The sequence below is a fragment of the Hemitrygon akajei genome, chromosome 6 (assembly GCF_048418815.1).
Source record: "Hemitrygon akajei chromosome 6, sHemAka1.3, whole genome shotgun sequence".
NCBI classification, from domain to species: domain Eukaryota; kingdom Metazoa; phylum Chordata; class Chondrichthyes; order Myliobatiformes; family Dasyatidae; genus Hemitrygon; species Hemitrygon akajei.
Genome location: NC_133129.1, coordinates 97,893,543 through 97,919,256, shown reverse-complemented (window position 1 = coordinate 97,919,256; position 25,714 = coordinate 97,893,543). Strand labels below are relative to the sequence as shown.

The window sequence follows — 25,714 nt, the reverse complement described above, 5'->3', positions numbered from 1 at the left end:
AATTTCCAGCAGCTTCTCCCCCTCCCACCCTTCTTCTCTCTTTTTCCATTTCTCATTCTGGTTACCCCTTCTCTTCTTACCTGCCCATCACCTCCCTCTGGTCCCCACTCCATCTCCCCTTTATTCCTTGGTCCACTGTCCTCTATTATCAGATACCTTCTTCAGCCCTTCATCTCATTCACCTGTTCCTTCTCAGCTTCTTACGTTCCTCCCTCGCCTGGCTTCACCTATCACCTTTTCAACTTCCCCTTCCTCCCACCTTAGTCTGACTTCTTTTCCCTTCCTTTCCAGTCCTGATGAAGGATCTTGGCCCGAAACATCAACCACTCCTCACATGATATGCACTGTTGGGTGGCGGAATGCCAATGTGTCTCTGCCAAAGGAGGTGTAAGGCACTCCTTCCCTCTGCTGGCCTGCAGGTCACCCTTGGGCAAGGTGTGACACCTACTTAGCCCCCTCCTCCACGTGAAATTATGGGAGCAGCTGGTGGATGGTCGTATGAGCAGCTCGTGCATATCACTTGTCCTGGTTATGCAGCCACTGACACCAGGCAGACAATCTCTGAAGAGTGTGGATAATGGCTGGGGTCACCAGTCTTGTAAAGACACTGCCCAGAAGAAGGCAATGGCAAACCACCCCGTAGAAAAATTTGCCTAGAACAATCACCACAATCGTCTACATCGTACCATACATACGTATGTAATTCTGGTAAATCTTACCCTCACTGAGGTTCCTCCATATAGGAGCAGAATTAGGCCATTTGGCCCATCGAGTCTACCCACAGCTGATCCATTTTCCCTCTCAGCCTCAAATTCCTGCCTTCTCCCCATATTCCTTCATGCCCTGACTAATCAAGAGTCTATCTTAAATATACCCAATGACCTGGCCTCCACAGCTGCCTGTGGCATATCATCCTTCTTCTACACTATTATTTTGTAATTTACAGTAATGCTGCTGCAAAACAACAATTTCTCGTCATATTTGGCAATAGTAATAAACATGTTTTTATATAAAATGACTACTTTAAAGAAAGTTTTCACCCAAATGCTGGTATTTTATTTACTCACTGATCTCAAACGATAGGCCAGTTCCATCTTCCAAAACATACCCTAACGCGCAGAATTCTTGCAAGCGTTCTGTTTGTTGACATATCAGAAATAAGAGTGCACATCCCCCACCATTAACACGTACAAGGGCTAAAGTGCAGCCATTACCTGATGTTGCTGATCATTGGGGCGCTATTGGACCTGCGTAATGCCGGCGCTCCCCCGCCGCCAGCCGGCACCGCCCCGCCAGCCGCCGCGCAGCCGCACTGGTCCACCTCCATCCGCTCCTCCTGCGCCATCGAGGGGGAGTGGACGCCAGGCCGCAAAGCCCCGGGCTCGCGTAACCCCGACGCTGCGTCGGCCACTCCCCCCGCCCCTTCGCAAGCACCAATTTTAGGCCGGCGGAAGCCTCGACAGAGGGCCCACGGACACAGAAAAGAGCCGTTCAGAGGACGAGAGTGTCGCGTCTCAGGTTTTCCGTCATGTTTTTCTTTAGCCCCGCTCCTCTTTCTCTGTCCTTCGCCACTGTGCGATGTGAGGGGGCGCCGGGTGCGGGGCAGACCTACGTCTCCGCCACGGCAAGCGCCAAGCTCGGGCCACCCGGTTGCTAAGTTTCCATCTTGCTGTTCCAGGACATTCCTGCGGAGGGCACCTGACCCACGCCGGCGCCTGTCTGCGTCATGACGTAACCTATTAGGGACAGCGTCTGGCATCACTCTCGTCCACTTGAAGGCGGAAAAAGAAAAATGGCGTCAAAGGGGCCTCGCTTTTCTCCCTCCCCCACCTCCATAAGTCAGCGGGTGAGCGCTTGCTGAGAGTCGCAGGTTCGTATCCCAGTGCATTCATTGTCGGTGGTATTATATTTAAAATTAAAGCAACTCTAGATAAGTTCACGCTTCAGAAAAAACTTACGAAATCTAGGAAGTTTTCTTTTCATCAAAACTCCAGAAATACAACATACACAAAATGTTGAAGTAACTTAGGTCATGAACGAAAATAACGTTTCGAGCCGAGGCCCTTCGTCATGGTATAAGTGCAGTACAGTTGACTATACAGCTCATTTCCTAAAACAGTAATTCAAAAATCTGTAGATGCACCAAGTTTGAAATAAAAGTTAAAAAAAATCCTCACCAGTTCAGTTGAAGGGTCTCGACTTGAAACGTTCACTATCGATTTCCCTCCATAGATGCTGTCTGACCTGCTGAGTTCTTCCGTCAACCCTTGTGTTGCTTCAAAAGATTCAGTGGGTCAGGCAGCATCTGTAGAGAGAAATGTTTCTGATCCTCTACCCTTCTGATGAACAACAGCCCCATCGGGTTCACTCTGCAATCTCAGCATTACACTGCAAATTAATCTCTCTCCACCACCCATCCATTTCGAGCCCAGGGGTAGGAAGTAGGTTGCACAGGTGTGAAAGAGGCTGCAGAGGGTCGTAGACTCAGCTCCAACATGGGCACAAACCCTCCCAATCATTGAGGATATCTTCAAAAAGCACTGCCTCACAAAGGTGGAGTCTGTCATCAGCGGCCGTCACCATCCAGGCTATGGCCTCTTCCAATTACTACCATTGGGGAGAAGGTACAGCAGTCTGAAGACTCCCAGTCAACGATTCAGAAATAACTTCTTCCCCTCCACCATCAAATTTTTGATTAACAGTGAGATTTATGAGCCTCACTATTCCACTGGATAAATAAATATTTATTTGTTATTGTAACTTGTAGTGTCTTGCACTGTCCTGCTGCCACAAAACATCAAATTTCACAAGATAGGTCAGTGATAATAAACATGATTCTGATCTTTTAACTAAAATTCACAATCTGACCTTGAACCGCCAACTAAGGTCCTTCAATGAAATGGCAGCTTGCAGTTTTCTCAGGAGAGAAAAGTCACCTTTGTCTCCCTTTTTTTGAACACCAGGAGGGGTACAAAGTGCTGTTTGCAGTCTCCTTTGCTTCAATCAGTTTTCTCCCTCCCTCAGCAGCTGCCTGGGGATCCAAAAGTGATTGTTTACAGACAACACAGTGGTGTAGCAGTTTCCACAGTTGCTTTACGATGCCATAATCACTGATCAGGGTTTGATTTCATCCACCAGGGACATTTATCAGGAGCACTGCATATGCAGGGCCGTTAATATTATCAAGGATCCCACCCATCCATCCAGCATCCTCTTTCACTTTCTACCACCAGACAGGAGACTCTGATGCATAAAAACAAGAACGGACTGGATGGGAAAAAGCTTCTTCCCTGAGGACACTAGGCTTCTAAACTCCCTGTCGCATCACATTCAAAGTGTCACTGGTTGATCTGTTTGGTACCCTAGAATATTTAATTTATGCACTTTGTTTATCGATGTGTAATTCGTTTGTAGATTTTCCAAAGGCCTTTGACAAGGTGCCACCTGTGAAGCTGCTTAGCAAGAGCCCATGGAATACAAGGAATTTACTAGCATGGGTGCAGCACTGGTTGATTGGCAGAGAGCAGAGAGTGGGGATAAAGGAATCCTATTCTGGCTGGCTGCCGGTTACCAGTGGAGTTCCACAGGGGTTGGTGTTGGGACCACTGGTTTTTACGATGTGTGTCAATGAAGTGGACTATGGGATTAATGGATTTGTGGCTAAATTTGCTGATGATACAGAGATAGGTGGAGAAGCGGGTAGTGTTGAGGAAACAGAGCCTGCAGAGACTTAGATAGTTTAGGGGAATGGGCAAAGAAGTGGCAAATGAAATGCAATGTTGGAATGTGCATGGTCATGCACTTTGGTGGAAGAAATAAACGGGCAGAGTATTATTTAGATGGAGAGAGAATTCAAAATGCAGAGATGCAAATAGACTTGGGAGTCCTTGTGCAGGATACCCTAAAGGTTAACCTCCAGGTTGAGTCGGTGGTGAAGAAGGCAAATGCAATGTTGGCATTCATTTCTAGAGGTATAGAATATAAGAGCAGGGATGTGATGCTGAGGCTGTATAAGGCACTCGTGAAACCACACTTGGAGTATTGTGTGCAGTTTTGGGCTCCTTAATTTAGAAAGGATATACTGACATTGGAGAGGGTTCAGAGAAGATTCACGAGAATGATTCCAGGAATGAAAAGGTTACTGTATGAGGAATGTCTGGCAGCTCTTGGGCTGTATTCCCTGGAGTTCAGGAGAATGAGGGGGGACCTTGTAAAAACATTCCAAATGTTAAAAGGCCTGAACAGATTAGATATGGCAAAGTTATTTCCAATGGTTGGGGAGTCTAGGACAAGAGGGCATGACTTCAAGATTGAAGGACATCCATTTAGAACAGAGATGCGGAGAAATTACTTTAGTGAGACGGTGGTAAATCTGTGGAATTTATTGCCACGAGTGGCTGTGGGTGCCAAGTCATTGGGTGCATTTAAGGCAGAGATAGATAGGTTCTTGATTAGCTAGGGCATCAAAGGGTATGGGGTGAAAGCAGGGGAGTAGGGATGACTGGAAGAATTGGATCAGCCCATGATTGAATGGCAGAGCAGATGTGATGGGCCGAATGGCCTGTTTCTGCTGCTGTATCGTATGGTCCTATTTAAATCCTACTTTCCTAAGTTATCGTATGTTATGTGTACGACTGTACATTACATGATCACACAGGTTTCCTCCTATATTCCGAAGATGTACGGTTAGAGTTAGAGAGTTGTGGACATGCTAAGTTGGTTCTTCAAGCGTGGCGACACCTGAGGGCTGCCCCCAGCACGATTCTCGCAGATCTGATTTGACGCAAATAATGCATTTCACTGTGTGTTTCAATGATTCGATGTACATGAGACAAATAAAGCCAATCTTTATCAAACATTTGTTATCAAACCCTGCTGGAGTTATGAAGTACTTGAGAGCTTTACTGAGCAGTCAAACCACAAAGGGTTGGCAATAAACACAATCAATATAATTACAAGATTTAGTTCCCCATCTCCCCTGATAAAAGCGCAAATACAGATAAAGTATGTTTGCTTATGTCAGATTGTGTGACACCATGCATCTTTTCAAATTTATTGTCAAAGTATGCATACCATAAGCACATGCTGGAACTCTAGAGCACCACACACACAGAAGTGCTGGAGGAACTCCAGCATCTATGGAAGTGAATAGACAGTCGACGTTTCGGGCCGAGACCCTTCTTCAGGACTGAGAGGGAAGGGGAAGATACCAGAATAAAAAGTTGGGGACAAGCTGGAAGGTGAAGCCTAGTGGGTGGGAAAGGTAAAGGGCTGGTGTAGAAGGAATCTGATAGGAGAGGAGAGGAGAATGTACCATGGGAGAAAGGGAGGAAGGAGGGGACCCAGCGGGAAGTGATAGGCAGTTGAGCAGAAGAGGTAAGATGGCAGAGCGGGAAATAGAAGAATAGGGAAGGGGAAGGGAAACAAAATTGCCAAAAGAGAAATCGATGTTTGTGCTAGGTTGCAGACTACTTAGAAAGAAAATAAGGTGTTGCTCCTTGACCCTGAGATTGGCCTCATCTTAGCACATGGCAGAATGGGAATTGGGGTGGGATTAAAATAGTCAGCCACTAGAAAGGTCCGTTTCTGGCGGATGGAGTGGAGGTGCTCAACAAAGTGGATCCCCAATTTACGTCGGGTCTCACCAGGGTAGAGGGGACTGCATCAGGAATGCCGGATGCAGTAGACAATCCCAATTTGCAGATTGACAGATGAAGTGTTGCTTCAGCTGGAAGGACTGTTCGGGGCCCTGAATGGAGCTGAGGGGCAGGTGTAACATTTCTGTCACTTTCAGGGATTTGTGCAGGAGGGATAAGGGAATCATGGAAGGAACAATCCCTGCGGAAAGCAGAGATTGGTGGGGTTGGGGTCTTGTCTTGTCCATACTGCACCAACTGCTGCCGCTGGGCTATAAACATGCAGGAACAGTGTGTGATTAAGTGCCTTGCTCAAGGACACACATGCCGCCTCAGCTGAGGCTCGAACTAACAATCTACAGATCGCCAGCCCAAAGCCTTAACCACTTGGCCATGCGGGTGGGATGGTAAGGATGTGTTTGGTGGTAGGGTTCCATTGAAGATGGTAGAACTGGCGGAGAATGATGTGTTGGATGCAGAGGCTCGTGAGGACAAGACAAGCTCTATCCCTGTTAAGGTGGAGGGAAAATGGGATGAGCCTGGATGTTAGGGAAATTGAGGAGATGCTGCTGAGGGCAGCATCAATGTTAGAGGAAAGGAAACCCTGTTCTTTGAAGAAGCAGGACACCTCTGATGTCCTGGAAATGAAACCCTCATCCTGGGAACAGATGTGGTGGAGAAGAAGAAAATGAGAAAAGGGAGTAACATTCTTACAGGAAGCAGGGTGGGAAGAAGTATAGTCAAGATGGACGTGAGAATCGGTAGGTTTACAAAAGACGCTGGTAGACAGATTGTCATCAGTGATTGAGAAAGAAGAGGGAGTTGTCAGAAATGGACCAAGTGAATTTGAGGACAGAGTGGAAGTTGGAGACAAAGTTGATAAAATTGAACTCCGCATGGGTGCACGAATTAGCACCAATGCAATTTATGAATGTAATGCAGGAAGAGTTGGAGACCATTGCCATTGAAGACTTGGAACATGGGCTCTTCTATATAGCCAATGGAAAAACAGTTATAGCTGGGACCCATGTGGGTGCCTATGGCTACCCCTTGAGTCAGAAGAAATTGTTGAAGGTGAGGACCACTTCTGCTAAATGGAGGAGGGTGGTAGTTGATGGTAATTAGTTTGATCTTTTGTTGAGAAAGAAGTGGAGAGCTACAAGGGCTTCTTGATGGGGGAATAGAAGTGTATAGGGACTGGAAATCTGTGGTGAAAATGAGGTGGTTAGACACAGGGAATTGAAAGTTACCGAGGAGATCGAGAGTATGAAAAGTGTTGTGGATGTAGATGGGAAAGGACTGAACCAATGGGATAGAATGGAGTCAAGGTATGTGGACATGAGTTCAGTGGGGCAGGAGCAGGCAGAGACAATGGGCCTACTTGGATGGTCAGGTTTACGGATCTTTGTGTATACCACATGCAACCTGGAAATTCATCTTCTTGCAGGCACCCAGAAATCAAAGCAACACAATAAAATTCATGAAAAACTACACACAACAAAGACCTGCAAACATCCAGTGTGTGAAACAGGACAAATTGTGTAAATAGTTTTAAAAAAATAACAAATTATATGTAGTACATTTTTATTTTATTTACAAATATAGCAGGTAACAAACCACTCTGGCCCAATGAGCTGGGCCACCTATCAACCCACCTAATTTTCCCTACCCCTCCCCTCTTCTTCAATTCTGCACTCTGGCCTCTTACCTCTTCTCACCTACCTATCCCCTCCTCCCTCCCTTTCTCCTAATGTCCACTCTTCTCTCCTGTCAGATTCCTTCCTGTCCAGCCCTTGACCTTTCCCACTCACCTGGCTTCACCTCTCCCTCCCTACCGATCCTCCTTCCCGCTCGCCCACCTTTTTATTCTGGCATCTTCTCCCTTCCTTTTTCAGTCTCAGCTGGAAACGTCGACTGATTATTCATTTCCATAGAGTTCCTCCAGCATTTTGTGTGTGTTGCTTTGGACTTCCGGCATATGTAGACTTTCTCATATTTATATTTAACACCAGCCTAACCACAGGACAATTTACAATGACCACTTAACCTACCAATCAGCACATCTTCGGACTGTGGGAGGAAACCAGAGCATTTGGAGGAAACCCATGCAGTCATGGGAGAACATACAAACTCCTTACAGGCAGCAGCGGGGATTGAACCCAGGTCTCCTGTATGTAAAGTGTTTTGCTAACCACTGCGCTACCATGCCATCTATTAAGAAAGAGGTCCATGGACCAGGGGCTGGGAACGTAGAGCATAGAATAGTACTGCGCAGTACAGGCCCTTCGGCCCACGATGTTGTGCTGACTTTTTTTTACCTACTCCAAGCCTATCTAGCCTATCCCTCTCAGATAGCCCTCCATTTTTCATTCATTCATGTGCCTATCTGTTTGTCGTATAATTATGCTGTACTCTATTAGGAGCTGCGTCAGCCTCCTCTGGTTCAAAGAAAACAAACCCAGCCTATCCAAGCAAACAGCACACTGTTGATGTCTCCTCATAGGGTGACAAACCTTTGCCTTAAGTAATGAAGTTAAGCCTGCCATGGCATGAAGATTAGGAACAGGCCATTGGTTTTGACTAGCCCTTGTTGTTGCTTCCGGTCCATGTTCCACCCTCCATCTCCCTGTACCTCATCTCCTTCACCACGCCTTCTCTTGTGCTCCATCAGGGTGGCCCCTTTCTGGGGGAATGTGTTCCAGAGTGCCACCTGGCCTCTGGGAAAAGAGGTTTCTCCTAATTTCCTGAGCAACACACACAAAGCACTGGAGGAACTCAGCAAATCAGGCAGCATCTATGGAGGGGAGTAAACAGTCAATGTTACAGACCAAGACCCTTCATCAGGACTTGAAAGGGAGGGGGCAGAAGCCAGAGTAAGAAGGTGGGGAATGGGGAAGGTGTTAAAGTTGGCAGGTGATAGGTGAGGGGAATGAAGTAATAAGATGAAAGGTGATAGGAGGAAGAGGTAAAGGGCTGAAGAAGGAGGAATCTCATAGGAGGTTCTGATGGGAGAAAAGGAAGGAGGAGGGGCATTAGAGGGTGATGATGGGCAGGTGAGGAGAAGTGAAGAGAAGAGAGGAGAGCCAGAACAGGGAATGGGAAAAGAGAGATAGAGGGAGGGGTGAAATTACCAGAAGTTGGAGAAACGGTTGTTCATGCCGTTAACTCGGAGGCTACCCAGACAGAATATAACCATTTAACAATTACAGCACAGAAACAGGCCATCTCGGCCCTTCTAGTCTGTGCCGACGCTTATACTCACCTAGTCCCAGTGGCCCGCACTCAGCCCATAACCCTCCATTCCTTTCCTGTCCATGATATGTTGGAATGGGAATGGGTGGCTGTCGAGAAATCCTGCCTTTCTCCAATTTTCTGACTGACTTTCTCATGTTATCTCCATGTTCCACTAATTCTACACTCATCTGAGTGGACCTGTCCTGGGCACAGCACATTGATACAATCTTTGCGCTGGCAACTTGCTTTTCTTAGATGATTTGGCACTCTAACATGTTAAACTTTTGTTTCTGTGATGACGTGAAGTGGCAAATAGATTTCCCTACAGATATGTGTGAACTAATCTTGGAAAGACGTTACCAATGTAGGGCTTTTGCTATGAATGTTAGGGCACCAGGGAGCCAAATGCAACAGAGGGACAGAGAGGTACAAGAGCACCGTTTTCTGAAACTGGCATCACAACTAGCTGTGGAGGCGAGGTGGAGATACATCACAACCAAAGGAGGTGTAAGGCCCTCCTTCTCTCTACTATCCTGCGTGAAGCTATGGGAGCAGGTGGTGGATGGTCGTGCATATCACGAGTCCAGGTTACGTGACCACTGATGCCAGGCAATCTCTGAAGAGTATTGATAATGGCTGGGGTCACCTGTCATGCCCAGAGGACAATGGAAAACTACTTCTGTAGAATTTGCCGAGAACAATCACGGTCACAGACAGACCTTGATCGCCCATGTCGTATGACACGGCACATAATGATGATGGTGGTGCGAAAAGGAGTTTAGCTTCCTGGCCTTTATCAGTCAGGGACTGCGTATAGGAGTTGGGACATTATGTCACAGTTGTATACATTTGGAGTATGATATAGTTTCTGTCACCCTGTTATGAGAAACATGGTTAAACTGGAGAGATTGTACCAGGACCAGAGGGTCTGAGTAATAGGGGGAGGTTGGCCAGGCTAGGCCCACATTCCTTGGAACATAGGGGTATGAGTGATGACCTTATGGAAATGCTTAAAATTATGAGAGTCATAGATAACTAGATGCTAACAGTCTTCCCCAGGGTAGGGGAGAATGAAACTAGGGGGCATAGATTTAGGTTGGGTGGAGGAAAATTTAGAAGGAATTTAAAGGGCAACCTTTCCCTGCAGAGAGTGGTGAGTACGTGGAACGAGAAGTGATTGAAGCAGTACAATAGTATTACTTAAGAAGTGCTTGCATAGGTACATGGAGGGACAGGGCTCGGAGAGATATGGATTGAATGTTGGAAACTGGACTAGCTGGGCACAAGGCATCGTGGTCGGCCTTAACTCATTGGGCCAAAGGGCCTGTATCCTTCCTATATTTCTCCACATCTCTAGGTACTTTTCAAAGGGTCCTGACTGGTTGCAGTACAGTCTGGTGCAGGCAGTTCAAATGTGCAAGAACGTGAGAAGTTACAGAGGGTGGTGCCCGGTACGTCACCAACACATCCCTCCCCACCATCAGTCGTATCCACAGGAGGTGCTGCCTCAAGAACGCAATATCCATCATCAGAAGTCCACACCATCCAGGCCACGCCGTCTTCTCACAGCCGCCATTGGGCAGGAAGAACAGAAGCCTGAAGTGTCACACCACCAGGTTCAGAAACTGCGACTTCCCTTCAACCATTCAATTCTTGGACCATCCTACGCAATCCTAATTACTACCTCTCTACAACAACATCACTTTGCACTACAATCGATTTTGTTTTCTTTTTGTTTTAATTGTCTTATTTATTGTTTGATGCATGTTTTTATTGTGAAGCAACACACACACACACACACACACACACACACACACACACACACACACACACACACACACACACACACACACACACACACACACACACACACACACACACACACACACACACACACACACACACACACACACACACACACCTACCTACCTACCTACCTACCTACAGGAACTCAGCAGGCCAGGTAGCATCTATGGAAAAGAGTAAACAGTCAATGATTTGGGCCGAGACCCTTCATCGGGACTGGAAAGGAAGGGGAGAAGTCAGACTAAGTAGGGAGAGGGGAGGAAGAAGTACAAGGTTGATAGGTGAAACCGGGAGAGCTGGGAAAATGTCTGGTGAAAGAGGTAAAGGTCTGGAGAAGGGGTAATCTGATAGGAGAGGACAGACGGCCATAGGGAAGAAAGAAAAGGGGGAGAAGCACCAGAGGGAGGTGATGGGCAGGTAAGGAGATAAGGTGAGAGAGGGAAACGGGAACAGGGAGTGGTGAAGGAGAAGAGGGTGGGGGAGAGCAATTACCAGAAGTTCTAGAAGTTGATGTTCATGCCATCAGGTTGGAAGCTACCCAGACATTCTTGTGAATGCAGCTTATATGATCCTATGTGGCTGCAACGCTGCTGCAAGTAAGTTTCTCATTGCACCTGTGTGTACATGGAATTGTGCAGATGACAGTAAGCCTGACTTTGGCCTTGAGCTGTAAAAATCTTTGATATCTAACCTGACTGGTTATGTATATTAGAAATGACCTGAATAATACCGATACACTGGCTTTGCTCCCGTGGATTTTCTCTGCAATTTTTTAAATATGGGCACCAGAAATACGTTCAATGTCCCAAGTGCAGGCTGTGCAGTGATATCCACCTTCAAACTAGCAACAAGAGACGGTAGGGAAATTGAAGGAAATCTCTGGGGGCACGGTGTCATAGATTCACAGAGTCCTACAACACAGAAACGATGTACTTCAGTCCAGCTCTTGTCAAGAACACTGTATATAGAATATATACTCAGTGGCCAATTTAATAGATACCTCCAGTATCTAATGAAGTGGCCACTGAGTGAATGTTTGTGGTCTTCTGCTGCTGTAGCCTGTCCACTTCAAGGTTTGATGTGATGTGTGTTCTGCACACCACTATTGCAATGTGGGTTTGAGTTACTGTCACCTTCCTGTCAGCTTGAACCAGTCTGGCCATTCTCTGACCTCTCTCATTAACAAGGCATTTTTGCTCACTGGATGTATTTTAGTTTTTTGCATCATTCTCTGTAAATTCTAGAGACTGTCGTGCATGAAAATCCCTGGAAATCAACATTTTTTGAGATACTCAAACCACTCCAATCTGGCACTAACAATCATTCCACAGACAAAGTCACTTAGATCACATTTCTTCTCCATTCTGATGTTTGCTCTGAACAACTGAACCTCTTGACCATGTCCGTATGCTTTGTGTTTCTGCCACATGATTGGCTGATTAGATATTTGGATTATTGAGCAGGTACACCTAATGAAGTGGCCACAGTGTGTAGAACAGAACAGGCCCTTAAGCCCACGATTTTGTGCCAACCTTTTAATCTACTCTAATATCATGCTAACCCTTCCCTCCCTCATAGCCCTCCATTTTCCTCTTATCCATGTGCCTATCTAAGAGTCCCTTAAATGTCCCTAATGCATCTACCTCTACTGTCACCCCTGGCAGTGTGTTCCATGCTCCTGCCAGTCTACATAAACACAAGTTCCCTAACTAAGCTAGTTCCTATTTGCTTACATTTGGCTCCTATCCCTCTAAATCTTTCCTTCTTCATTCACCTGGTTAAGTGTCTTTTAAATGATGTTACTGTAGTCATCCCTACCAATTCCTCTAGCAGCAACTTCCACATGCCCCCCAGCCTTCAGAAATTCTTTGCCCTCTCGCATTATGACCTCTAGCTTTGGACTCCCTTAACCTCAGAATAAGACCGTGCTCTTACAATTTGACAATGGGCTGAGTGGCCTCCTTCTGCCTCATAACATGCAAGTACTGGACGTTCAGCTGGCACGTGGCCTTACAGTTGTTCAAGACGTTGGCAAGGCCAAGTGTGGAGTATCTTGCACAGTTCTGGTAGCCCTGCTGTTGGGAGGAAGTCCATCAGACTGCTTGGGTTCTTCTAGCACTTTGTGTGGGTGTCTGGTCCAAAAAGCCTTTGAGTACAGACATCCAGAACATTCTTCTTTTGTTAGTGGACACAGGAAAGATTTACAAGGAGATTACTGGAACTGGAGGGTTTGACTTATAAGGAGAGGCTGCATAGACAGGGACTTTTTACCCTGGGTGTAGGAGGCTGAGTAATGACCTTATAGAGATTTATCATTTGATTCTTATACAAACCTGTAAACGCTCATGGCATCAAAGTCAACATCAAGTTTTTTTGTCAAATACACTCATACATAGACATATTGGGCCGAAAGTTCCAAAATCCATTCACGATGAAGGTACAACTGATCTATTGCCAAGTTAGTGTAGTTTGTCAGACTTATAGAGTACTGAGTGGCAACAGGAAATGACATCAGTGTTGACCAGCTGACCTTGACCCGTTCCATTAAGTGTGTTAAATAATCTTAGCTACATAGTGTTCAGTTGACACATCTACATTTTTTGCTTGGTCACAGAAAGACCGGTCCAAAAAAAGTTACTTCTCTACCATTGGTCTTATTTTCTCTTTTGCAGGAGGTTTCCATGGCAACGTGCCTTCCTTTGATCTTTGGATCCCATCCAACCCAGTAAGTTCTTGTTTGCTGGCTGATGTTCACTTTGTAATGCAATATCTTAAGGTTAGTGGGACTTCAATGACCAATTTTTATTGTTTATCTTGGGTAATGTTTATATACATCCTCAGCAAAGGCTGGTGTGGGGATATTATTAACCTATGTAGCTATTAAACAGGCCGCTCATTCCCACATGCTGATTCCTGGCTCTCTCCAATCAGCTCGACCTCCCTTAATCAACTCTCCCCAAATTCCTTGTAAACCTTTCTTTGTTCAAACCTATCTAGAAAATTCCTATCAATTCTCCTTCCACTGCCCTTCCCAGCAGAGTGCCCAAGGTCCACTTAGACACTAAAGACAGTCAAACACTTGTCTACGTTCCCACCACTGAGGACGTCTGGTAACCTGGTGGTTAGCACAGCGCCTTACAGTACAGGCGGCTGGAGTTCAATTCCCGCCACTGTCTGTGAGGAGTTTGTATGTTCTCCCCGTGATCGCGTGGGTTTCCTCCGGCTCCTCCCACAGTCCAAAGATGTACCGGTTGGCAACTTAATTGGTCATTGTAAATTGTCCCATGGTTAGGCTCAGATTAAACTGGGGGGTTTTGGGCAGCGTAGCGTGAAGGATCAGAAGAGCCTATTCCGCGCTGAATCTCAATAAATAAATACAGAACTCTTCAAGAGGTAGGGCCTGAAGAAGGTGGCATCGATCAGGAAGGACCTCATCATTGGGCTCATGCCGTCTTTGTGTTGCTGCCATTGGAGACCCACACTCAACGTTGTAGGAACAACCCCTCCAGCAGATTTCTGAACAGGTCATGAACACGACCTCATTATTTTGCTTTCATTTTGCACTACGTAATTCATTTTTTATCTTTCTCTTTGTAATTTATATTAACTTTTTACGTACTGCACTGAACTGCAGCCACAAAACAATACATTTTCACGACATACGTCAGTGATAATAAACCTGATTCTGTTCCTGAACTTGACCTATCTTTCACCTGATTACATTTTTATGACCCCCCCCCCCCACCCCCACACCAGATCCTGCCCCTCAGCTACACAGTAGAGCGTGTGACGATTCAACCACCGGCCCCGGATGTGGGAGAACAGGAGCACCCATGCAGTCACAGGAAGAACTCACAGGCGGAGCGGAGGTCGGGATCGAACCTGGGGCCACTGGCGCTGCTCGGCAGCTGTGCTTTGATGTGCATTGGAGGGCAGAGGAACCAGATTCTCAGGGAATCCTGATGGCTGGGGGGGGAAATGGAGGACACTGCTCCTTCAGAGAAGCAAAGGATGTTGTTCACTCTCCTGAAGAACTCATGCTGGTCCCATCTCCTTGGAATCACAGCCAGTTCCCACAACGATCTATCTCAATCCATGGTCCCCAACCTGTCCAACCTCCAGTCTTAGGTGGAAGGAAGATTCCTTTGACTAAATCCTGGGAAACATCTACAGCATCTTCTTTGGTCCCCCACAACTTCTGCACCCCACCTGTTCCCCCCAACCCCCCATATCCTTCACTCCATCCTAGGTACCAGCTGGAGGCTCAGTCAGTCTCGGCTGGTCAACTAGCCGCAGTTATCGCCCTTGCTGTGGGTGAGCAGTAGAATTTGCTGGCGTTGATGGGAACACGGGGGGAGACCTAGTTATGAGAAAAATTAGTGGGGGGGGGTGGGGATGAGATTCAGCACTTTCTGTGGACAAGAAGAACCTGCGTTTGCGAGTTTGACCCTTAGGTGAGTTTTTGGGTCCATAACCATCTCTTCCCCATGACCTCCTTCCAGACCTGACTCAGGCTGGCCCCTGTAAGAACAGGAGCAGGAGTAGGCCATTCAGCCCCTCAAGCCTGCACCACCATTCAATACGGCTGACTGATTTGATGGCTGTAAGCTCGGGGTTCGATTCCCGCCGCCACTGTCCATAAGGTGTTCGTACGTTCCCCCCTTGGCTCTCTCTGGATGCTCCGGTTTCCTCCCGCATTCCAAAGACATACAGGTTAGGGTTAGTGAGTTGTGAGCATGCATGGAAGTAGCCGTTCTTGAGCCAAGGCAGGCGGTGTTAGCCTGCTGCCTGTTGGGTGTTATTTATCTATTTATTGAGATACAGGCAGAACAGTCCCTTCTGGCTGCTACCCAGCAATTCCCCGATTTAACCCTAGTCTAATCATGGGACAATTCACAATGACCAATTATCCTACCAACCGGTACATCTTTTGACTGTGGGAGGAAACCGGAGCGCCCGGAGGAAACCCGTGGGGAGAACATACAAACTACTTAAAAGTCAGGGGTGGGAATTGAACCCGGGGCCCCCTGTACTGTAAAGTATTGGGTTAGCCGCTGTGCTACCCTGGCGTTCATGATATTCTGAAATCCTCCATTCTCCAAAAAGCTCTCTCCCTGTGCCTTGAATAAACACGGTGACCCAATATCCCCAGGGGAGTCTTCAGTGGTGGAAGCTGGATCAAGGCAGTGTTTGATAGATTCTTGATAAGGAAAGGTTGCCGAGGTGACAATCAGATTAGTCCAGTTCTTGTTAAATGTCAGTCTAAGTGACCTACTGCTCCTGTTAAACAGCCTCTCCTCCATGGACTCTGTTTGCACTTCCCCATTGCCTCAGTAAAGCAGCCAATATTCATTCCTCTCCAGTCCTTAATCTTTCCCACCAACCTGGCTTCACCGATCACCTTCTAGCTAACTTCCTGTGCCCCTCCCTCCACCTTTTTATTCTGGCGTCTTCCCCCTTCCTTTCCAGAACAGACCCCCTGTAAGATAGGATGGACTCGACCTCACAATCTACTTTGTTCTGATCTTGCACCTTATAACTGCACTTTCCCTGTAGCTGTTACACTTTATTCTGCACTCCTTTATTTTTTTTCTCCTTGTACTACCTCAACACACTGATGTGATGAGCTAATCTTTATTTTATTGAGATACAGTGTGGAACAGGTCCTCCTGGTCCTCCGAGCCATGCTGGCCAGCAATCCTAGCCTAACCACGGGGCAACTTACAATCACCAATTAACCTACCAAGATTTTGGCCTGTGGGAGGAAACCAGAGCACCCAGAGGAAACCCACGTGGTCATTGGGAGAACGTACAAACTCCTTATAGGCAGCGACGGGAAATGAACCCAGGTCTCCTGTACTATGGGCCATCTGTACTGTAGACCTTGCTGCCCTTAACTGTATGGATGGCATGCAAAGCAAAGTACCTGTGACATAATAAACCAATTTACACCCGCTGTTCTGCATTTAATGATATTTGGAATCAATGTACTTAAAATGGTTGGCGAGAATTCTTTCTCTTACTCCCTATAAGCACTGCAGAAAATGGGCTGGTCACAGGCTTGACGATGTGTTCAGTGAGTCACAGATCTATACAACAAGCTCTTCAGCCCAACTCATCCACGCGGCCCAAGGTGCCCGCCTGAGCCAGTCCCATTTGCCCACATTTTATCCACGGACCCATCCAAATGGGTTCGAAGCAGTGTAACTGTACAGTGTGCGCCTCAAACACTTCTTGTGGTATCTCACCACCCTCAGGTCCTGGTATTCCCCCTCACCTGAAACCATGCCCTCCAGTTTTAAACTCCCCTGCGCTGGGGAAAAGACTGCGACTGCTCACCTTATCCATGCCCTCTCATGAATTTAGGCCTATTGTGCACATTATGACTGTCCTTAGACTTTAGACAAATCCCTCACTCAGCTGTTGGTCCACACTCCATTTTTTTATATACACATTGGCAATATTTACAATACTTATCAATCGGGTAGATAATTTTAAGGCAGTATCACATAATCCTTAACCTCCGTACCAATCAAGAACCTATCACTCTCTGCCTTAAATACGCCCAATGACTTGGCCTCTGCAATTGTCTGTTGCAACAAATCCCTCAGATTCACCACCCTCTGGCTGAAGAAAGTCCTCCTCATCTCAGCTCTAAAGCCTCCAAGAGGAACGCAACCTTGTAGGGTTTGGAGGCTTGAGAACCTCAATGACCCAGAGAGCTGTGTTGGCTGGAGTCAGGGTCTTGTGCTTTGGCTCTTGGTAGGGTCACCCATGGCAAACAGGTCAAAGGGTAGAGGTCTGACGAAGAGTGGTCCACCGGTCCTCCAGGTTTGGGGGTTCAGCTTGGGGCTAACAACCCTGACTGGTAAACAAAATTGTTATGGAAACAGCAATGAAGAACCCTTCTACATCTGAGTGTGATGGTATTCCTGAGTCTCCACCCGGGACGTGTGACTGACAGGAGTGAAAACCGAGCTTCTGACATGATGAAGGAAGCCCTGAACACCGCCAGAGATAGAGGACCTTCATTGCTGCCCCTAAACATCAGTAGCGTAATGGGCAGTAAGTCAGATCTTTATTACGTGTCCTCGGATCCTGGTCTCTCCTACTGATCGAAATGTTCTCTTCATGTCCCACTCATTTAATGGGCATGGTTTTCTCAGTATGAGAACGTTTTGAGGTCTAACCCAAACAGAGAAGGCCATGAAGTCATAGAGTCAAACTGTGTGAAAACAGACCCTTTGGCCCAACTCATCCATGCTAGCCAAGTTGTCTGCCTGACCTGGTTCCACTTGTTTGTGTTTAGCCCATATCCCTCTTTACACAGGGGTTCCCGACTCCCCCTCAGGAAAATCCACATTATTAAGGCCCCTCGTGATTTTATAAACCTTAGTAAGTTCATGCCTCAGCCTCCTGCCTGCCTGGGGAAAATGGTGCCAGCCTCTTCTCTGTTCTGGGTTGTTACCCCTGAGCTGGGTCGGGTGGGACGAGCCTTGGCTGCAATACCTTCCACATCAGAGTCTTACCATGGGAGCAGAATTAAGCCATTCAGCCCATTGAGTCTGTTCCCCCATTCAATCACAGCTGATTTGTTCTTAACCCCATCCCTGTAACCCTTCACTCACCTTACCAGTCAAGAACCTATCCCTCTCTGCCTTAACTATATCCAACGATTTGGCCTCTACAGCGGTCCGTGGCAACGTATCCCACAGATTCACCACACTCTGGCTGAAGAAATTCCTCCTCATCTCAGTTCTAAGGGACCATCACATTTTTCTACATCCTTGAATCCTGGGCTGTCCTACTGAACAAAACATCTTCTCCAGGTCCACTTTCAGTATCTGGGATGTTTCTGAACTCCACCCAGATTTGGGTGCTTGTGGAAGCGGAAGGTGAAAACCCAGCGGGGGTTGAGGAGACGGAATAGCATACATCAAATAATCCACATTTCATACTTCTATTTATATAATACTTAGATTGTGTAAGGTTATCTTTTATAATACATTTTCCCTTCAGAAGGTTAATGATTAGATCTCCCACAGGGTAAGCATTTCAGAAATCAAAATCGACAGAGTCCTGTTGAGCAGGGGTCTATCTGCTTCAGGGTTAGGTGAACACCATATGTCCCAAGTCTGGTACTGGTCACACCCCCCCCCCTCCCCACCCTCTATTGAAGGTGACCCAGTCTGTGGGCAGGTGGGTTCAGGGGTGAGTCAACCAACTCGGTGATAAAAAACCTCAGGCCGATAAAACATAAGCATTGAAGCTTCACATTTCCCTTGGCTGAATCTGAGACAGTCCGTGAGCCAAGAGTCCGAGGCTATGTTGATGCTCCTTCTCTCTCTTTATCCGAGTGATGAGGTCAAGCCCCCACTTCAGAGCCTTGTCCACGAGGAGGTGTTGACGCTGCCTGAAGACGCGGCGTTTGGAGTGAGGGAACAGGCTGTCTTCTCGGGATAACGAGTCAGGGCAGGAATGGAGGGTAGGGGTCCGCAGAAGGCAGATCGACTGTTTGCCGTTTGTGGGAGCCCATCTCCATCCCCCAGCACCACCAGCTCGTGTGGTTGTCCAGGAAACGGCAGCGAACAGAACGTTTCCTAATCTTTAAATAATAGCTTCGTTTCACTGAGACGCACTCCGGCAGTGAGAAGCTCCTCGACGCTCTGGAAGGCCGTTGGTTGTGGAATCGGGTAGGGTTAGTGGGGGGGGGGGCAGTGTGTGGGTAGGGTGGAGTGGGGGGGGGAAATCGGCTGTCACACCTCCAACCCCACTGGAGAGGCTGCTTCCTCCTCAACACTGGCAGTCCACGTGGGGCACCAGTTAAACAGTGGCAGAGTTGGTCAGTTCCACAAGAGTCAAATTTTCACATGGGCTATGACGAGGGAGGTACTGGGCCGTGAGTGGTGCGGGCAGGGGTGAGTGGGAGATGGGAGTATTGGTGTGGGGGATGGGGATAGTAGCGAGAGGTGGAGGAATGGTGCTGAGTGGTGGGGAATAGGACGGCAGTGAGGGGCGAGGTAAAGGATGACAGTGAGGGGCGAGGTAAAGGATGGCAGTGAGGGGTGAGGTCAGGATGGCAGTAAGGGGTGAGGTAAAGGATTGCAGTGAAGGGCGAGGACAGGATGGCAGTGAGGGGCGAGGACAGGATGGCAGTGAGGGGCGAGGTAAAGGATGGCAGTGAGGGGTGAGGTAAAGGATGGCAGTGAGGGGCGAGGACAGGATGGCAGTGAGGGGCGAGGACAGGATGGCAGTGAGGGGCGAGGTAAAGGATGGCAGTGAGGGGCGAGGACAGGATGGCAGTGAGGGGCGAGGACAGGATTGCAGTGAAGGGCGAGGACAGGATGGCAGTGAGGGGCGAGGACAGGATGGCAGTGAGGGGCGAGGTAAAGGATGGCAGTGAGGGGCGAGGACAGGATGGCAGTGAGGGGTGAGGACAGGATGACAGTGAGGGGCGAGGACAGGATGGCAGTGAGGGGTGAGGACAGGATGGCAGTGAGGGGCGAGGTAAAGGATGGCAGTGAGGGGTGAGGTAAAGGATGGCAGTGAGGGGTGAGGTAAAGGATGGCAGTGAGGGGCGAGGACAGGATGGCAGTGAGGGGCGAGGACAGGATGGCAGTGAGGGGTGAGGACAGGATGACAGTGAGGGGCGAGGTAAAGGATGGCAGTGAGGGGTGAGGTAAAGGATGGCAGTGAAGGGCGAGGACAGGATGGCAGTGAGGGGCGAGGACAGGATGGCAGTGAGGGGTGAGGACAGGATGACAGTGAGGGGCGAGGACAGGATGACAGTGAGGGGCGAGGTAAAGGATGGCAGTGAGGGGCGAGGACAGGATGGCAGTGAGGGGTGAGGACAGGATGGCAGTGAGGGGTGAGGTAAAGGATGACAGTGAGGGGCGAGGACAGGATGACAGTGAGGGGCGAGGACAGGATGACAGTGAGGGGTGAGGTAAAGGATGGCAGTGAGGGGCGAGGACAGGATGGCAGTGAGGGGTGAGGACAGGATGGCAGTGAGGGGCGAGGACAGGATGGCAGTGAGGGGTGAGGACAGGATGGCAGTGAGGGGTGAGGTAAAGGATGACAGTGAGGGGCGAGGTAAAGGATGGCAGTGAGGGGTGAGGACAGGATGGCAGTGAGGGGCGAGGACAGGATGGCAGTGAGGGTGAGGTAAAGGATGGCAGTGAGGGTGAGGTAAAGGATGGCAGTGAGGGGTGAGGACAGGATGGCAGTGAGGGGTGAGGTAAAGGATGGCAGTGAGGGTGAGGTAAAGGATGGCAGTGAGGGGTGAGGACAGGATGGCAGTGAGGGGTGAGGACAGGATGACAGTGAGGGGCGAGGACAGGATGACAGTGAGGGGTGAGGTAAAGGATGGCAGTAAGGGGTGAGGTAAAGGATTGCAGTGAGGGGCGAGGACAGGATGGCAGTAAGGGGTGAGGTAAAGGATGGCAGTGAGGGGCGAGGACAGGATGGCAGTGAGGGGCGAGGTAAAGGATGGCAGTGAGGGGTGAGGTAAAGGATGGCAGTGAGGGGTGAGGTAAAGGATGGCAGTGAGGGGCGAGGACAGGATGGCAGTGAGGGGTGAGGACAGGATGGCAGTGAGGGGCGAGGTAAAGGATTGCAGTGAAGGGCGAGGAACAGGGTGATGGTGACAGAGGATGGTGGTGAGAAGAGCAGCTGGCAGGAATCACCCAGGATGGAGCTGTCCGTCCACAGAAGGGGAAGGGGTTAGGCGACGGGGAGGGGGGTGGTGAGGGGAACAGGCGCCCACTGCCGTCCCTCACAAAAAGGCCGGGTTCAGGCCGGCGACGTCATGTGGTTGAAGGGCTTGAAGATGTTCCACGAGGATTTGGAGTCATCGTCCTTCTTGGGCTTCAGACAGTTCTGGGGCCACTTGTCCTTGGTGAGGAAGTAGAGCAGGGCGTTGAGCCAAGCATTGAAACTGGCCAGCGGCCTGGTGACCTTGTAGCAGATGGTGACCACCCGCTTGGTGGAGCAGGCCACGTCGGGCACTGCCTTGTTGATGAGGAAGATGGTCTTGGTGACGTGGAAGGGCAGGAAGCAGAGGGCGAAGAGCAGGGTGATAGTGAGAATGGTCTTGATGGACTTGCGCCTCTTGTCCAGGGCTGGCACCGCTGACTTGAACTGCTGGTTGTTGATGGTCTTGAAGATGGTCTTTATCACGCGAGAGTAGCACCAGGCAATAATGGAGAAGGGCAGGAAGAAGCCCACCGAGTGCAGGATGATCCCATAGGGGACGTAGTGCGGGTACTCGGTGTCTAGGGCATCGTCCCAGCAGTTGGTGACGTTGTTGGAGGTGGCCGCCTTGGCAAAGTGGAAGATGGGGCTGGTGAGGGCCAGCACCACCAGCCACACCAGCACGCACACCACCCTGGCGGTCTTCTTGGTCTCCATGGTGATGGTCTTCATGGGGTGGCAGATGCCCAGGTAGCGGTGGAAGCTGATGCAGGTGAGAAAGAAGATGCTGCAATAGAGGTTAAAGTAAAAGAGGAAGCGGACCAGGCGGCAGGTGAAGGCGCCAAAAACCCAGACGTCGTGCATGATGTAGCTGGCGATGAGAAACGGCAGTGACAGGCCATACATGAAGTCCGTCAAGGCCAGGTTAAACATGTAGATCAGGGAGCAGTTCCATTCCTTCCGCCTCTTCAGGATGCTGCATATGATGATGGAGTTGAGGGCCAGGCTGAGGACGCACGTGTAGGTGTAGCACACGGGCAGGAAGACGTACTTGTAGGACTCGTCATTGTTACAGGAGTTGGAGGTGCCATGGTGGGGGTCTTGGCCCGACCCATTTTCAACCGGCGGGCTTGTGACATTCTCGTACATTTTCTAGGTGTGGCCGCTGGTGGTAAGCATCGCCCAGCGGGTGATGGCGGGTGTCGATGGCACCTGTGGGGAGAGAGGAGAGAGGGGAGAGGTCAGAGGTGATGTTTCCACCATTTACTCATTTCCAGGACACTGTGGCAAAGGAGGGAACTCAGCAACCGATGGGGTTAAGCTGGCAAACACCAAGGCACCACTGACCGGATCACCGGTGATGAATCAGCAGGTAGGAGGGAGATTGAAAACCTGGCTGAGTGGTGCCTCTCACTCAATGTCAGCAAGTCCAAGGACCTGATTATGGGCTTCAGGAGAAGGAAACCTGAGGTCCGTGAGTCAATCCTCGTTGGAGAATCAGAGGTGAAGGTTAGCCATTTTAAATTCCTGTGTGTTATTAATTCAGAGGACCTGTCCTGGGCCTAGCACGTAAGTGCAATCATGAAGAAAGCACAGCAGGGGCTCTACTTCCTTAAGAGCTTGTGGAGATTTGGCATGACATCTAAAACTTTGACCAACTTCTATAGATGTGTGGCAGAGAGTATATTGACTGGCTGCATCACAGCCTGGTATGGAAACACCAATGCCCTTGAACAGAAAATATTACAGAAATTTGTGGTTATGGCCCAGTTCATCATGGATAAAGCTCTCCCTGCCATTGAGCACATCTATGAAACACTGTCACAGGACAGCGGCATGCATTCTCCGGGACCCCCACCACCCAGGACATGCTCTCTTCTCACTGCTGCCAGCAGGAAGAAGGCCACATTACCAGGTTCAGGAACAGTTACTACCCCTCAACCATCAGGCTCTTGAACCAAAGTGGATAACTTCACTTGCCCCATCATTGAAATGTTTCCACGGCCCACGGACTCACTTTCAAGGACCCTTCACCTCATGTTCTCGATATTTATTGCTTGCTTTCTTTTTTGTTTGTTTATCTATCTATTTATTATCTCTTCTTTTTGTATTTGCACAGTTTGTTATCTTTTGCACACTGGTTGAATGCCCATGTTGTTGCCGTCTTTCATTGATTCTATTATAGTTATTATTCTATGGTTTATTGAGTATGCCTGTAAGAAAATGAATCTCAGGGTTGTATATGGTGACATAGCTGTACTTTGATAATAAATTTACTTTGCTTTCAAGCAACCAAGTTCAGCAGGTACCTTTCTTCAACCATTCTAATATTGTTATTAAGATTAGCTATATTTGTCGTATGTACATTAAAACACGCAGTGAAATATGTCGTTTGCTTCAACAACTAACAGAGTCTGAGGATGCAGCCTGCAAGTGTTGTCACACTTCCGGCGCCAAGATAGCATGCCCACAGCTACACACGCGTCTTTGAAATGTGGGCGGAAACTGGAGCACCTGGAGGAAACCCATGCAGTCATGGAGAGACAGAGAAACTCCTTACAGAGAGTGCCGGGATTTAAACCCAGGCTGCTGATCACTGGCGCTGTAATACATTAGGCTAACTGCTACGCTACAGTATCGTTCCTCCAGCATTTTGTGTGTGTTTTTCCAGAGGCCACAGAATCTCTCGTGTGTGTATATAATGATCAAGTCTAATCTAATTCAACTTTGAGCTGACAAGGAGGACATTGAGGGAGGGGTAACTGTCAATCCCGAGGTCATCAGGAGAAAGATGCAACTGCTCTAAACCGAGAGCAGTGCAGAAAAGAGCCCCTCCCACAGTACAGCACTCTCTCCTCTCTGCCCCTCCTGTAACACAGTACTCCCCCCTCACCACCCCTCCCACAGTGCAGCACTCCCTCAGCATGATGCCTCACTCTAGATTTTTGGGTTTGAATGTCTCTAATGTGGTCCAAATCCAGATGCTTGGAGAGATGAGATGGTTAAGGTAGTCAGTCCCCACTGGTTGCAAAGGCGAATTGTCTTCCTGCAGAGGCTGATCGAAATTTCATCAACCAGGGTGAAGCAAAGACAAGGTTCTGACTCCTGCAGTGAGAAATGACCTGGAATTCAAATCCATTGCCCAAGAGCTGAGAGCGGGGTGAACTCGAATTAAACAGGAGCACGTAGAGGGCAATTGGATAGACCCTACAGTAAGAGTAAATACGGGTAACTAACTGGCAGCCTTGGTCCAAGACGAAGGGCTGACTGGTCTCCACTTCCGCAAATGGTGGAAAGCATTGCTTCAATCTTGCAAGTTAAAATGGAACTTCCCAATTTAACTGTAACAGACCAAGCAATCTGCTTGTTCCCGGATGGGGAAAACTCTCCTTTACTCCACCATCCCCCTCCCCCTCCCCACTTTCACCCCCTCTCTCACCCCTCCCTCGCCCCTTCTCCCCCTCCTCCCTCTCCCTTCCCCCTCACCCTCTTACCCTCCTCCTCACCCTCTCCCCTCTCTCTTCCCCCTCCCCTCCTCCCCTCTTCTCCCTCTCCCTTCTCTCCACCTCCTCCCCTCCCCTCCTTTTCTCTCTATTCCCCTCCCTTTTTTTCCTCTTTCTCTCTCACACGTGATCTTCCTCTGACTCAGCTCTCTCACCCTGGCTCTTTCAGCCTTTCTACTTCCTCTTTCTCCTTCACTCTCCCCTCTATCGGTCGTCCTTCCTCTATTCCCACTCTCTTCTCTCTCCCTCCCTCCTCCTGGTCTCCCCTTTACTCCTTTCCCATTCCCTCTCTCCCAGCCTCTGCCTTGCTCATTTCCTTGCTTGGGCTGCAGGAAGGGACAGACCCTGTCCTGGCTCTGCTATTACACAATATTCAGTGATGTATAACAGATGTAATTCACTCAGTTTCACCGCAACTACAAACTGTTAAAATGTAATCCAGTAACTTTCAAACTCGGTGGGGAGTGACCAAGATGACTGCTCAACCCTGCTTCAGAAAGAGTTTTGTTTTGTACCAATACACGGTACGCAGGGAAAGTTGGTTCAAGGTTTGTGGGATCAGTAACAGTGAAACTCTGTGGACGAAGCTTGGTATTCATCGCCTCCTCACTGAATGCAGAGTTGATTGATGTCCAATCACCGGTATGATGTCCTCCGAGGGGGTTGTCTGCTGGTGGGTCCTTGGATGAGTGTAGAGGCCGATCCTGGATCCACACGTTCTGGTGCAGCGTGGGCACGAGGAAGTGGAGGCTGTGGTTAGTGTTGGGTCTTTTGGTCGCTCTTGCCTCCTTTCACAGCTGCCGCTTGCTCTCTGCGGCACAGCGGAGGTTGCTCTCACGTAGC

The 25,714-nt window shown here is 48.7% G+C and overlaps 2 protein-coding genes and 1 long non-coding RNA gene across 3 annotated transcripts in view; 1 reads left to right on the top strand and 2 right to left on the bottom strand.

The window, feature by feature from the left end:
* Positions 1-1,766, bottom strand: part of LOC140729332 (uncharacterized) — a 59,841-nt gene extending 58,075 nt beyond the window's left edge. The window contains exon 1 of the mRNA XM_073048975.1: positions 1,215-1,766. Within this exon, the coding sequence (XP_072905076.1) occupies positions 1,215-1,759 (545 nt within the window). The 5' untranslated portion in view covers positions 1,760-1,766. The remainder of the gene's footprint in view (positions 1-1,214) is intronic.
* LOC140729335 (uncharacterized) lies at positions 1,675-16,632 on the top strand. Its single transcript, XR_012099307.1, has 3 exons — positions 1,675-1,870; positions 13,349-13,401; positions 14,433-16,632. It is a non-coding gene; the product is annotated as an uncharacterized lncRNA (long non-coding RNA).
* A 4,713-nt stretch (positions 16,633-21,345) lies between these two features.
* The window catches only part of LOC140729334 (P2Y purinoceptor 3-like), a 30,008-nt gene continuing 25,639 nt past the window's right edge, over positions 21,346-25,714 (bottom strand). Inside the window, exon 2 of the mRNA XM_073048976.1 lies at positions 21,346-22,580. Within this exon, the coding sequence (XP_072905077.1) occupies positions 21,468-22,517 (1,050 nt within the window). The 5' untranslated portion in view covers positions 22,518-22,580 and the 3' untranslated portion in view covers positions 21,346-21,467. The remainder of the gene's footprint in view (positions 22,581-25,714) is intronic.